The 15948-nt window shown below is 43.9% G+C and overlaps 1 protein-coding gene across 9 annotated transcripts in view; it reads right to left on the bottom strand.

The window, feature by feature from the left end:
- Positions 1–15948, bottom strand: part of RBFOX2 (RNA binding fox-1 homolog 2) — a 253683-nt gene that overhangs the window by 198119 nt on the left and 39616 nt on the right. For 8 of the 9 annotated variants that reach the window (XR_014714132.1, XR_014714133.1, XM_084648124.1 and 5 more), the window contains exon 2: positions 8642–8692. The exons of the other annotated variant lie outside the window; for it this stretch is intronic. Coding sequence is in view for 6 of the 8 variants with exons in the window: in XM_084648124.1 (XP_084504250.1) it covers positions 8642–8692 (51 nt within the window). In the remaining 2 variants the exon portion in view is untranslated. The remainder of the gene's footprint in view (positions 1–8641; positions 8693–15948) is intronic. 9 annotated transcript variants of the gene reach the window in all.

Here is a 15948-nt window from a genome sequence, read left to right on the forward strand (position 1 = left end):
ATCCACAGAGAGAAGCAGTAACTAAATGCTTACTAGATGTTAGTACACTTACTTTATCATGCCTTTTCCCACTTCCTAGTCACTAACTCCTTCACACAACCAGTCAGCTTCTACCCTCTACTTTCCATCTTCTCCCCAAACCTTACAACATTCCTTTTCCACAGCAGTAGTTACAAATTTTTGGTTGACACTCTGAGTACATTTCCCAGACCTGAAGAAGAGTTCCATGTAAGCTCGAGAGCTTGTCTCTTTCACCAACAGAAACTGGTCCAATTAAAGAGATTACCTACTCATACTGTGTCTCTAATATCCTGGGACTGACACACTACAACAATACTGCACACAACAAATTTGTAGTGACAGAAGAGTCTAAAAGACTCACTTAGAAAATGAGAATGGCTTTCAGGAGAGGAAGGAGGAATCTTTGCGCTCCTACTCTTGGCTTTTCTATACATCCATTCTGTAGACAGATCCAGCTCTGGAGTCTTGAATTGTTTCCACTTTTACATTTGGCACTTACTGTGCACTGGGTGCCCTCTTCTGGCAAAACACAGATACAGCCACACGGATCAGCTATCTCCTCCCACGTGGCACACAGCAGGCCCTTTATTGGTTCTGTTCAGTAACAGTTTTCCTAATAATGTAATGACATCAATCCCATATACAGCCAGAGGTGCCTCCTCCCGAAAACTCCTTTTCTTTGTGCCGACTGCTGTGCGGCTCACGTCAGAACTGGGACTTCAGAACTAAAAACAAATGATCTACTGCTGTGTGGTGTAGCAGCATCCAGTTTAAAAAAACGTTGCAGTCAGCTATGTGGTTGTTGCTGTGATATGTGCAGATATTTATAGAGATCCAGAGAGGAAGTCTGTAAAGTGTCTTGGGATCTTTCAGAATCAAAAATGTTAAATAAATGTAAGATATTTAAGTGATTTTTTTTCCAGTTCAAAAGATATCAAATGATAGGATAACTACAGATACACAGGGAGCTGACAACTTCCCATCTCCCATGGGGTTTTGCTCCCCTCACTATCACTCTAAATATTCTGAAGAAAAAATATCCCTACACAAGACAGACATTAAGTTTGCACATTTTTAGTTCTGACCCCATGAGCCTCAGACTGATCACCTTCTGTCAGCCTAGATTTCCCTGTTCTCAATTTGAGCTCAGTACTTCTAGTCAGACCCCCCTGTTCCTCACCTTCCTTGGTGTTTACAAGGGGGTCTAACTAGGAGCATGAGCTCAGACTGAGAACAGGGAAATCTAGGCTGAATACTCGCTTTCTGACAGTGAGCTCTATTCGTCTAGTTTCTCAATAGAAATCGTGGTTGTCCCATTGTTTGGGACATGAAAGGCTAGACTCAGAGCACTAGCACTGGAGGGAACACTCCTGCGTTGGCAGGGAAATGGGCTGGATGGTCCAATGGCTGGAGTAAGGGTTTGGATTTTACATGGGTCCTCCTAGTATCCCCAGAGGGATCTCCTCTGCACAGTTCTGGGTCTGAGAGTAGGTGGCACTGGAGGCGAAGAGGTAGGCCCAGGTGGGTCCCATCTTTCCTCTTCCCCTTCTGCCCTCACCCAGGCGGCTACACCTGCTTAAAGTGCCTCAGCATGTGCTATACCAGCTTCAGCCTCTGCCTGGCTCTTCCCTATAAATTCTTTCCTTAAGGAATATTTGACTCTTACTCTTCTTTCATAGCTTCATAATTTACGTTGCTTTTAACGCCTTCCAATCTGTCACTATCTTTCCGACACGGAGGTGCACAGACCTGGACATATTAAGCCGCGTTTGTGTATGAGAGATGTCTCAAGAAGGTCTCTTCCCTTCCAACTCTGTTAAAAGGCTTTATGTACGCACTCTTAAGTTACACTGGTTTGTTGTTGCGACCATGCTACATTTTAATCTCATGTCTACCACATCAGTCAATATCACTCCTCAATATCTTTCACCACCACTGCTTCCCAGATTTCTCCCTTCCTTTAAATTTCTCTTTCAGATTATTTTTGCCCACATATTTATCTTGCCGTTTTCTAAACGGAATCTCTATTTTCTGCAAGAAGTTGCACGTTAGGTCAACAACAGACCACGTTACCGGGCCTGTCTAGTACAGAGTACGAACATTTTACTCCTTGCTGACAAAAAGCTGGAAAAGTAGTGAAGTAGAAGGTTTAACAACTCAACCTCAACGCATCTGATCTTATGTGCAGGAGAGGATTTTATTGCAGATGGAGTTAGTCAGGAATAGCTATCCCAGAATAACTCCCTGTGTAGACAAGCCCTAAGAATGTAACCTCTTTGCTCTGTGTTTGTACAGAGCCTAGCACAATAGGGTCCTAAACTATGACTGGGGCTCCTAGGCACTACCATGATAGACAAGACAGATAAGGCTGAACTATTCCCCCACTCCCTTTGAATCTCAGATATTTTCCTGCCCCAGTATTGTCTTAAAAAAGGCTAACACCCAATGTGGAATCCCAACTCATATTGCTACACTTCCCACCTTCCCAAAAGGGAACAGGACAACCAAGGTACAGGAAACAGACCCACACCAAACCAGTCAGAGAGCAATGGGGAGACCATGCTAGCTGCCCCATTTCCCAAATGAAGAAGGCATGAAGATGCTGTACACAGCAGAGACTCCCCCACTCCCCCCGACAGGTAAAGTATCTGTGAGGAGATTACACCAGGAAGCTTGGCTGCTCTGCAGTGCACTTCCCCTGGGAGAGGCAGCAAACTCACTCGATTTCCTCACTAAGAGCCTTCTTGCCGAATTCCACACATCACAAGGGAATGGGAGGAGGCGGAAGGGCTGTGCTGAGCCTGTAAGAACCAGGCACAGATCTGTGAATTTTCCAGTTGCCAGAAAGGGATCAAGCAGCACAAAAGACTGCCTGTTTTCAACACTTCTGCCAGTGATGCATGTCTCATCCAAACCAGTTCATAACCATTAGTAGGAGCGAACACACAAATCTTTTTGGCTAAGTTGCTCAGGAAACTGAATATACATTTTAAAACAATAAGTGAATAAGAATGCAAGAGGTCAGTGGCTCAGTTAGAAATGGATTAGATCAGTGGTTCCTGGACCCGTCATGGATTATGCAGGGTCTGTCCCTTGAAACAAGGCTGAAACGTGTCGAAACACTGTTCAAGAACTTTTGCTGTCTGGAGGGCACCATTTTGTTCTCAAAATAACGTCCTCTGCACAGCGTGACCTTGCACATTCCAAGCACAAGAGGTCAAGCTGGCAACGGTACTCCCACTCTGGCGGTGGCTTTCCAGTAATACCAGAAACGAGAGACATTTAGTCAGATACCAAAGAGAAAAAAGGATGAAAAATGTTTGGGAACCCCTGGGTTAGATAAATTTTACCCCGAGGTTGAAGCCAGCTCAAAGGGGCAGTGACTGAAAGTTGTTTCTAGCAGTTACCATATGCAGCCATACTACCTTGGACTATATTCTCATCTGTACTCATAAGAAGAGTAAGGTCAGACCTGGCAAGTACTTGGATGGGAAACCAGCAAGGGAAATTGTTCTACTGCATGAAGTAGCCGTTGTGATAAGATAGATGGCACTTTCCCCTCCAAATTAGTATGATGTTACAACTCTGTATTCCTGGAGGTGCAATCTTTTAAATGAGGCTTCAAACTAACACTCTAAACCCTAGCTCTTTATGGTAGCTGAAGATCACTTTTGTGGCCCAGTTCCAATTTGTGCAATTACATTCTGCCTGTAGAATATGGCACATAGCTATGCTACTCAGCAGTCTGGAACAAAATGAGGAAGAGTACCATATTCAATTGACACTGGGGAAAGGGCATACTTCACCCCAGAAGTGGCTGAAGCAAATTCTAGATATTGTTTATAAAGCACTTTGGCATGAAAAGCACTAGAAAAATACAAAGCAGGGGAACTGACTGGCAGAGTCACAACAAAATAACTATTTGGAAGTAAGTGGAGTAATTTGGAGTAATTATTCTGGAATAAAGTCACATTTATTCCAGAACAGAGTGTCCACATGGGGGAGTTATTCCACTATAGCAATGAAGGTCAATTTCCTTGTGTTGACATGCCTATAGTATCTAAGAGACATTTAGCAGGACACATGAAATGCGCTCTGGAAGTCTCAGTTCAGTGCCTAAGGGGCAAGTATTTATATCACAGAAACCACCACAATTGGTCCCTTTGTTGGCAGACTCAGCAGAGGGGCAAGGGCTGAACAGCACAGAGAGCAGCAGTTCTCAAACTGGGGTCCGCGAGCAGGGCTGGATTAAGGCAGAGGCTGATTAAGGCAGGGGCTTTAGGAGCTGCAGCCCAGGGCCCCAGCTCAAGGGGGCCCCTGCAAAAATAAATCACAGGCAACGATCTCTGGGCCACTAAAAAGGGTGCTCAGGCAGGGTGCCTGCATGCCGTGGCCCCACGCCGCTCCCAGAAGTGGCTGGCTGCTGGCATGTTTCTCTGGCTCCTGGTGTGGGGGGAGGCAGGTCTGTGAACTACCCCCACCCCCAGCACTGTCCCCGCAGTTCTCATTGGCCGATTCCCAGCCAATAGGAGCTACGGGGCAGTGCTTGCAGGCGCAGGCAGCGCACAGATACATGCTGTCCCACTCCAGCCGGGGGCCGCAGAAATGTGCCAGTAGCCAGCCGCTTCCGGGAGCGGCATGTGGCCACGGCATGAAGGCAGCCTGCCTGAGCCCTGCTGCACCGCTGGCCGGGAGCTGCCTGTGGTAAGTGCCTCCCAGCCAGAGCCTGCACCTCGCACCCCCTCCTCCACCCCAACCACCTGCCCCAGATCACAATCCCCCTCCTGCACCAAACTCCCTCCCAGACCCCGCACCCCCTCCTGAACCCTAATCCCCTGGCCTTGAACAGTTACCTGGAAGGGAGGAAGAAGGAAAGGTGACAAAACTGAAACAGTCAAGAATGTATGGATAAGGTTTATCCACTAGATGGTGTAAGGACAACACAGTGAAAGGTTTACAGATGTCAATTAATGGCACTTACAGTTCAAAGGTGTAAAAAAGGCATACAGGAAGAAATGGAAGAAAGGTTGAGTTATCCCTGAGCACTTTTATCCAGAAAGTAAAATTCAGTTTTGCCATTTCTGATAAAAAATGACTTGGTAAGAAATCAGCACAGTTCTTAAAGAGAAATAAATGTGACGTCTCAGAAAAGAGTTAGCTATGCAGCTTTTAAACACTAAGGCCCGGATACATAAAGGTATTTAGGCACCTAACTCCGAGACTTATGCTCCACTACGATCTACAAAACTCCTGCCTGGCTGTCGCTGAACCCTGTACCACGAAAGCTTATGCCCAAATAAATCTGTTCATCTTTAAGGTGCCACCGGACTCCTCGTTGTTTTTGTAGGCACCTAAACTCTTTTGCACCTACATTTTTGAAGTAAAAGTTCAGCATTGCAATACCTAAATCCCTCTGTGGCTCTGAACCTAAACCACCAATTCAAATCCAGCTCCCAGTCAGAGTGCGGGGAGAAATCTCATTCAACAGACCAAATTGCTGCTTCTGCATCTCAATTACTTTAGCATGGAGCCTGAATTACTAAACCTAACCTCCTTTGCCCTGCGCTGCAAAGAACCAGGTGATAGGTTGCACACCGCCGTCTCTACAACACCAGACCCAGCCTGTGGCTACAGAGGACTTTGCTTTCTACTGCTATCAGATTAGAGGCTCCCAATCAGATTAGCTAAAAGCTTGAAATCTCATTAGTTTGAAAGCCAGGTCTGAATTTCATCTGCCTCAGAGCCAAAAGCGAGACTAGGAAAAAACCCTAATAGATCAAGAAATAACAAGGAGCAAATATGGAAGGAAAATCATTTTACAGAGAGATTTACTAAAGTGAAAACGTGACCGTTAAAAAGTGAGGTTGCCTGGCTTGCCAGGAAACCTCCATGAAGTAAATTGCCATCTGAAATGCCTATACACGTTTTGGCTAATATGTTGACACCTGTGCGCACCTTCATGGAGAGGTCATGACTGGACTGTGTAGAGTTGCCAGCACACACACTGGCTGATCCATTCGCTCCTGTGCCCACCTGCAGTGTCCTCGTGATCTATCAGGGTACAGCTGCCATAGCAGGCCCTATGATTAACTGATGCTGTTTATGTAGAAGCTGAAATTGTGACCCAGTGTCCATGGCCTCACAGGGTATATGGTATTTGCACCTGGTTCACATTTTTTGTTTGTCCCAATGGATCCTCTGAATAATTCTGTCCCGTATGGGAATTTGCACATGCCTCATGAGGGCCAAGGATTAGTTTCACAGTTGCCAAGCTCATGGTATAGTCTCACCAACCTCTCCCCCAAGCTGCTGCCAGATTTACTCTGGGCTCAAGCTACGATAGACACTACCTCCTTTGGGTAACCGTTCTTGAGGAAGTTCTTTGATTTGAGTCTGATTATTTATTCAATAACTCATTTTAATTTGTCGCATGATTGATTTTCTGTTCTTGTTTGGTTGGTGTGTCACTCACCTTAAAAGAAAAAACCCAGCCACCATGAAACCTACTACATTTAGCTATTACCCTTGTCTTCTCCCTTTCCCCCCCTCCCTTGCATTCAATACCCACCTTCACACCTTGACCTTATTTAGATTGTAAGCATGTTGGAGCAGAAGCATTCATTCTACATTTGTACAGTGCCTAGCACACTGGATCTCCATCTTGACTGGGGCATCTGGGAGCTACTGTCTCATAAATAAAAGAATAATGCAGTTAAGAGATGGATTTGATTGCCAGGATTTGATTGCCATCAGGAAAGTGCGTACAATAGGGCATGTGCATGCCTAGATTGGCTGCTGAACAGCAATTGATTTTTGTCCTTTGTTTTTCAGGCAAATCCTCATGAGGTTTAAACATGTTCTGGTTACAAAAGCTGTAGTTTAGTGTTTTATTTTGTGTGTTTCCCATTGCTGTCCCAGGGTGCAGAGTTTGGGTGCAGACTGAGAGAGAACATTCAAAACTGTTCATATAACGTCCCAGGTGCTGTCAGGATGGCCCTGAATGGCAGGAGTTGGAAGACAGGACGGAGCATAGCTGAGAGCAGATGAGTACCTATGCATGTGTTCTCAGACCCACATGCAGCCAAAAGAAGAGTTGCACGAGAGAGGACAGAGCCAGTATTCTGAATGGTCAAATCTACTATTGAGTGATGGGGCCAGGAGCATTGTAACACTGCACTGGCAGAACTAACTCAACCACTGTAGCTATAACACTTATATTTTCTGTTTATTTCTCTACAACAACGTAGAGAAACCCAGTGTAGGATTCAATGGTGGCAAGACTTGTAATTGTACTTTCTCTCAGCAAGGGTCTTGAGAGTTGAAATAAGGCATACAGGTGGCTGCAATGCCAAAATACTGTAGCACAGACAAGGCTTTTCTTTTTGCGATGTAGCTGGGAATCCCTTAACTGGTATGACTGGTCCACATGTTTTTTCCAGAACTTTGTGCAGTAGGAGATCACAGACTACGCTACACCACAGGCTCTGGTGTGCCACTCTATATGCACTTGCTCTGGTCACCCAACCCAATCCCCACACTCCTATGGAACCACTGTAGGATAATTTACCAAATTCCCCGGGAATGCATAGATACAAACAGTTCAGCAGCATGGCAAGCATGGATACAAACTCAGCTAACACATGAATGTGGTGTTTTTCTGTTTGTTTGGGCGCGTGCGGGGGAGGTTCAGTGCAACACAACTGTGTTTGTTGAAACAAAATCAGAGCACGTGACACACTGAATACATAAAACATAGCTGTACTTCTACTGTGCATGTGCCCATACTCCTTGCTTAGGACCTTCAAAAATCTCCATAAAATTCAATTCCAGAGTTAGAATAAAGGTTTCAGACAAGCTTCAGGACTTCTTCCTGGACAATGTTGACTTGTAAGCTGCAAGGGACAAAGGGTGACAAATATCCTCACAATGGAAAGGTAGAAAGAATTTATGATGGCCCTCTCCTTCCCTGCTCTACACAGACTCATCAGCTGGCGTTTCCCACCTTCTGTGGAGTGGGAAGGGGATGTTGAGATGGCTGCAATGGACCAAACCGTACCATCTTTACTACTATAAAATTAAAACATCCTCAACTGGTGGATGGGGCATGGACCCTGCAGGACTCAAAAAGCACCAAGGCAAATTCACAAGAGCTAGAAGCAACCCATCCTGGCCCATGCTGTTCTCTGCTCCAGCAGCACTGCAAGGGAAGAGACTTCTCAGACAAAAACTGTTTCTCATCTCTCCTCAGCTGCTAGAGTTACAGCAGTAAGAACAAAACAGAGCGAAGAGTTCACAGACTGAACGTCTATACTGAGCAAAACTGAGGAGACCGAATAGGTATTTGGGATGCAGATCTGAAGTCCGGTTTTAAGAATAGCCAAGGGTCAGGAAATTCTTTAATGAGAACCAGAGGGATCACATTTAACCCATCATGCATGCAGCCACATTCCATATGTGGCATGGCCAAAAAATGTATTTAATTTACTGTATACCTCTGTAAGCGTTCAACCAGTGAAATAAAACAGTCCCCATTCCAAAACAAACAGTGTCAGGAAGCCATCTGCCAGAACATCCACAAGCAGACAGACACGCACACAGTTTACTGTAATCGGACTCTTACTTGATTATCCCTCGCAGGGTATCCATGATAACCTGAGGTCAGAGGCTCATTCTACAAGAGAACAGAAAAGGTGAATGCAACGACTGTAAGGAATAGAAACAAGGGGTTATAAGTCTACCCAAGTCCAGGTGGACACAAGAAGCTGCAATGATTTGGGGAAAGAGGATGGTAACATTAAAATTTCCTACTGATGTCCTATTTTCTGTGTGAGTCAATGCATCTAAATACAGACTAGTTTGAAACTACATATTCCAGAGTGCATGGAAGAAGAAAATACAGGCATGAAATAATCAAACTATTCCTACTCCATCTCCTGTCAGATGTGTCTATAGTTTTTGCTATTTTTCACAGGATTTTTTTTTTAAAACGTCTCTTTTTCCATTGTGGAGATAGAACAATTATAGCGTAAACGTCTATGTGCTGCTGCCCAGTTAACCCAGTCTTGGAGAAAACTCTCTCCATCTAAACAATGGCAACAAAGGTGTGCACTCTTTCCTGAAAACCGTGCTACACTGTGACATGTGAACATAATGTTAGTTACCATTTAAATGATAACCTTACTAAACTTGGGCGAAATATCACACACACTCCCAAAAAGAACCAATGTTCTAGCTTCTCTTTTCTCACCCCCAAATTGCTCATCCTATTTCCTACATCAGCAATTCTGTCACACTGCCTTGACTGGAAGGATATGTGAGTTTTCTACGTCCTATTCATCCTTGGAATTTCTTATAATTTCCCAGCCTCTCCCCTATTCTAGCAACTACAGCAGAGATGAGGTGAACATATCAATACTTTATTTTTACTCTTCCTGGAGATAGGAAGAGAATCTCTCCTACACTTGCAAATTCAAATTGGGGGAGAAATTAGGCAGTTTCACCTTACACACACCTCTTTTCTTTGACAAGGTTAGGGTAGGGAGTGAGTAAAAGTGAATAGGATTGCTTCAGTTTCATTCTGCTCCTGCTGCTCCCTCCAGGGCAGACGGGGGAAGTAGTTGTATGCAAAAGTTATAAAATGCTGGCCATAAAGAAAGTAGCAATCCCACACTCCTGCATAGAGTTTGTTTTTAAACTGTTGCTACACACAGCAGTAGGTATTGTTTGGCAAGGGGGTGTTCTGGAGTCTTAACAAGCCCTGCATGTTATCCCAGCTGTTTGTTCCTAGAGGAAAAACTAGGCAAAGCTGACCAGACCAAATTTGTTAAAAGCAAACCTATGCCAGGACTGCTGTTTCTGCCAGTAGTTGCATTGTGGGAAACAGCTGGAAGTTACATAGAGAGACTTTGTAGACCTTGACTGATGCTGGAGTATTCAGCTCAAACTGGCCTCAGCCTCAACCTCATGCTCTCTGTAGGACAATGTTCTCACAATGATCTCTTGGAGTCAAAAAGATTATATAGTCTCTGTCCAGAGACTGAACTCCAGGACCACAGTGCTTGTTAAGACAAATGCTTCGTGGCAAAAGGTGCTCGATTACTTCCATCACACATCATGACTATCATTACTATTTTAAATAAATAATCACGCTCTTAAACGACAATAGAATACCATTTAATTTAAATATTTTTGGATGTTTACTACATTTTCAAATATTTTAATTTTAATTACAACACAGAATACAAAGTGTACAGTGCTCACTTTATATTTATTTTTGATTACAAATATTTGCACTGTAAAAAACAAAATTGCGATTTTCAATTCACCTCATACAAGTACTATAGTGCAATCTCTATCATGAAAGTTGAACTTACAAATGTAGAATTATGTACAAAAAAACTGCAATCAAAAACAAAACAATATAAAACTTTAGAGCCTACAAGTCCACTCAGTCCTACTTCTTGGTCAGCCAATCACTCAAACAAGGTTGGTTACAACTTGCAGGAGATAATTCAGCCTGCTTCTCGTTTATAAATGTCATCTGAAAGCGAGAACAGGCATTCGCATGGCACTGTTGTAGCTGTCGTTGCAAGATATTTACATGCCAGATGCGCTAAAGATTCTTATGTCCCTTCATGCTTCAACCACCATTCCAGAGGACATGCATCCATGTTGACGATGGGTTCTGCTTGATAATGATCCAAAGCAGTGCAGACTGATGCATGTTCATTTTCATCATCTGAGTCAGATGTCACTGGCAGAAGGTTGATTTTCTTTCTTGGTGGTTTGGGTTCTGTAGTTTCCGCATCAGAGTGTTGCTCTTTTAAGACTTCTAAAAGCATGCTCCACACCTCATCCCTCTCACATTTTGGATAGCACTTCAGATTCTTAAACCTTGGATCGAGTGCTGTAGCTATTTTTAGAAATCTCATATCGGTACCTTCTTTGCGTTTTGTCAAATCTGCTGTGAAAGTGTTCTTAAAAACAAACATGTGCTGGATCATCATCCGAGACTACTATAACATGAAATATATACAGAATGCGGGTAAAACAGAGCAGGAGACATACAATTCTCCCCCCAAGGAATACAGTCACAAATTTAATTAACGCATTATTTTTTAACGAGCATCATCAGCAATGAAGCATGTCCTCTGGAATGGTGGCCGAAGCATGAAGGGGCATATGATCGTTTAGCATATCTGGCATGTAAATACCTTGCAATGCTGGCTACAAAAGCACCATGTGAATGTCCATTCTCACTTTCAGGTGACATTGTAAATAAGAATAAGGCAGCAGTATCTCCCGTCAACATAAACAAACTTGTTTGTCTTAGCGATTGGCAAAATAAGAAGTAGGACTGAGTGGACTTGTAGGCTCTCAAGTTTTACACGGTTTTGTTTTTGAGTGCAGTTATGTAACCAAAAAAAAAAATCTCCATTTGTAAGTTACACTTTCATGATAAAGAGATTGCACTTCAGTATTTGTATGAGGTGAACTGAAAAATACTATTTCCCTTATCATTTTTACAGTGCATATATTTGTAATCAAAAATAATAAAATAAAGTGAGCACTGTGCACTTTGTATTCGGTGTTGTAATTGAAATCAATATTGAAAATGTAGAAAAACATCCAAAAATATTTAATAAAATTTCAATTGGTATTCTATAGTTATAAGTGCAATTAATCGCAATTAATTTTTTTAATCACAGTTAATTTTTTGAGTTAATCGCATGAGTTAACTGTAATTAATTGACAGCACTAATTTTATTTGAGAATTTTCTTCAATTTTTACTGATTTTTATTTTTACAGTTGCTGGAAATTAAGGAGCAGGAGTGGGGTTAGAACAGCACTGACAGCAGGACTGCAGTGTGCTCTGGGAGGCTCTCTGCACAACTGAAGGGCCCAAGACACAGGGGTGCAAGGTGCAGGGAAGGATGCGGTCCTAGCCCAGAAGAGTAAAGAACGCCCCGCCTCAAGCCAGGACTGCAAGGAGGAGGACCAGCAGTACTCTGTGGCCAGGGGTTCAATAGTTCCTGGCCAGGGACAGCTCCCACACTCCCAGCTGGTGAGCAGGGCTGTGACAGCAGAGCTGCAGAGGGCTCCTTGCACAGCTGTGGGGCCAGTAGCACCTCATCCCTGCAGGTGCAAGGTATGGGGAAGACTGCAGTCCTCATAGGACAGAGCAGAGACCCACTGGCAGGGCTGTCAAAAGGACAACGACGAGCCATTCAGCAGCTAGGTGGCCTCCCCTCACAGCTGTGGGCTTGTCCTTCTCCTGCTGGCCCTGGCCACAGCCTTCCCCAACCCGTGCACCTGCAGGGGTTGGGTGTCACCAGCCCTGTGACAGTACACGGAGCCCTCTGCAGCCCTACTATCACAGGAATGAGGGAGCAGGTTCACGAAAACAGGCTGCAGAGGGCTCCCTGCACTGCGACAGGGCCAGTAACACTCGATCCCTGCAGGCACAATGGGGTGGGGGCTGCACTCCCGCTGTTACAGCTGGCTACTTTTTTCATCAGTTTCAATGTGTCAGCTGAAATTGACATTTACCATTCAAATTGAATCCTGCCGAGCCTACACTCGAGTCAACATGTGATGTAGTTGTGAAAACAGCAAATACCAATCTGGGGTGTATGTAATACACGGGAGGTAAATGTCCCATTCTACTGGGCACTGGTGAGGCCTCAGCTGGAGTACCGTGTCCAGTTCTGGGTGCCACACTTTAGGAAAGATGTGGACAAATTGGAGAGAGTCCAGAGGAGAGCAACAAAAAATGATAAAAGATTTAGAAAACCTGACCCATGAAGAAAGATTACAAAAGCTGTGCATGTTTAGTCTTGAGAAAAGAAGACAGAGACACCTGCTAACAGTCTTCAAATATGTTAAGGACTGTTATAGAAAGACGACAACGATGAATTGTTCTCCATGCCCACAGCAGGTTGGACAAGAAATTATTGGTTTAATTGCTGCCAGGGAGATTTAGGTGAGATATTAGAAAAATTTTCTAACTAAAAGGATAGTTAAGTACTGGAATTGGTTACCAAGGCAGGTTGTAGAATCTCCATTACTGGAGGAATGCAAGAACAGATAAGACAAACACCTATGAGAGATGGTCTCAGTTTATTTGGCCTTGCCTCAGCATGAGGGAGGCGGACTAGGTCAGTATTTCTAACCTTTGGTACCAGCGACTGACTTGCTGCCTTCCTAAACTGTGCCAGGGAGTTCTCTGGGACCAGCACCAGCTGACAGACTGGTCGTTGAGGAACACTGGACTAGATGACCTCTCAAAGTTCCTTCCAGCTCTACAATTCTAGTATGCTATGATTAATAATGGAATAATAGACTCTTCGAACTCCCCATATTATTAAATATTAGTAAAAACTCATGAATAGGCTGCTTTTGAAGCAAGTAGGTGCAACTAAACAAAATGATCAAGGATTGCTGTATTTAATTGTTATGGTTATAGGCAGAGTCATATCAATAGCTGAGGACATTCAGAATATCATCATGACACTTATGGAAGCCAGAGAGAAGATATTTGCTGCTATCAAGGCAAGACACATGAATGCAGCAGTAGAGTCAATGTTGCAGATGTGTTGCATTTTTATAGCTCTTCATCTTCAAAGGGTGTTAGAAATATTGACTACATTCTCAAAGCACCCTTGAAAGTAGAAAGATTGGCAGACAGAAGATGTGGGAAGGAAGGAAAGGGCAGGATCATAGACAACTCCAATGTGATAGGCAGTGGAGGCAAATGGGATGCACAAATCAAGGAAAGAGGGGGACAAAGTTATTTGAAGGATGCACTTGTTCACATCAGACATTAACTAGAGGAATTACTTGGACAAGAGGCAGAAAGGGTAAACAGAGACCACTTGTTATAGAAAATGAGAGCTTGGTATGCACTGTATATGACCAAAATAAAAAAGCGTTTGAGAGAAAGTAACCCAAAGTGAACATAGATTGGTTTGGCAGGGACATGGAAGAGAGCCAAAATTAAGCTTTTTGGGACTTGTAAGTGAAAGGATTTTGATGCAGAAAAGTCATCTCCAGAAACAGAGTGGTTGGACAGTAGGAGCTCCATCAAGAGAGAAGGAAATCAGTCAGAGATGGCTTGAGAGTTATGCGGCTGGTCCAGGATTCAAGACGGCACTGAGGTCAAGGAAACCCATGCAACAAAAAGGTTAACTGTATGGTGGGAAGTTTCCACTCTATGTCCGAAGTGGGGGAACCCACACAGACTGAACACAGTCAAGGATATTGTTGTACAAGAAGTGACTGAAGAAATGAGAAAAAGCTACTTTCTTAAGCAATCTGCTGAAAAAGGAGGTTAGAGAGTGGGCAGCAGCTAGAGCATCAAGGTCACAGAAGGGTCAAAGATACCTTTCTGACTTTCATGCAGAAATAGTGCCATGTGGCACTGTACTGTTTGCAAATTCCCTGCTGTGCATGTTGTAGCTCTAATTGAACTTAACTCTCCAGGGGGAGTGGGGAAGCGCCTGGGGAAAGCTGGCTCCTGCCAATAGTCACTGGTGCTGCCAATTTTACAGGTCACTAATTGTGAATCGAGGAAGGGCCTTGCTGCATGATTATTCTGTACAGAGTTTGCTATTGTTGAAGACGATAAGGAGCAGGGAGTGAAAAGGTTAGAATGGGTTAAACTCCTATGATTGGAACAGAACAATCCAGTTAAACCAAGTGGAGAGAAAATCCCAATAGCAGATCCAAAGGAGAAGGGGAAGCAAAGACTAAATGCAGAGCAAAATATGCCGTACTGCCTACACCCAACAAAACTCATTCCAAAAGAGACTGTGGAGAAAGGGAGGTTTAATTAAAAAAACCTCACATACACCCCTCCTCAGGGAGGAAGAAGAAAGCGTCTGCCTTCCAGTAAGAGCAACACAGCCTAGTGAGACCGGACAACCCCAGCTTATTCCAGTTCCCTCACGACTCCCTCCTACCAACACCAAATTAGTTTTCTCTCCCCATTTCCAGAGAGATTTAGTTAGGATGTGCTAGCCAGTGAAATCAAATCAAACTGCCATGGGGCATTTCATCATTTTGTTTACTGCTGAAAGGCACTTCCTGGGTGCTCAAGACCTGCTTTAAAGTGGGGAGAACAAGGTGAAGAGAGGGGAGCACACGGGCATTAGATTTCTGATTGTCACAGGCATCTCACTTTTTTTTGACTGTCTACTAATCTCTCACCCATGACTCCCTCACTCCCACAGTGTTTGCAACTACAGCACAGAAGTAATAGTTACAATACATATGCCAGCCCTGTGACTTACCCCAACAACTGCTCCCATGAAGTCCATGCTAGACTTTTACACCCTGCTTACATCAGAGGGTTTTGGTTTTGTTGTTTTTTGGTTTTGTTTATATTTCCCAGTCTTGCTAGAACAAGTTCACTTCCACCAACATTAGCAAACTAAGAGCTCTGGTGCAGACAGCTCACAAACTCCCAACGCCATTTCCAGCATCCACGTCATCTAACCCAACTGGGAGCAAGTCTAATTGAGACGGTGCTGAAAATGATGTTGGCGGTCAGACCACCCACACTGTGGAACTGAACCTTACTAACACTGATGAAGGTGAACCTGAGTTAGCAATGATGGAAATTTTAAAGAGAGGTCTCTAGACAAGACAAGATTTAAACATAACTGAGGGAACAAACTCTACATCAGCTCCTCTAATGAAGTCAATTTACTCATATGTTTGATACAGTAAACAACGTCCATGTGTGGGAGCCACATAGAAGAAGGACTCAGCTCAGGGCAAGCTGCCCCCCGCTTTCCGCTCTCTGCACAAACATACAATCAGCATCCAAGATAGGAAATACCGTAGTCCTCACACATACTGAAAGGCCCATAGTTCCCCTAATTTTTCTCTATAAAACAAAGAGAAATTGGAGATTGAAAAGATCT

The sequence above is a fragment of the Lepidochelys olivacea genome (genome assembly GCF_965140295.1).
Source record: "Lepidochelys olivacea isolate rLepOli2 genome assembly, chromosome: 1".
NCBI lineage: Eukaryota > Metazoa > Chordata > Testudines > Cheloniidae > Lepidochelys > Lepidochelys olivacea.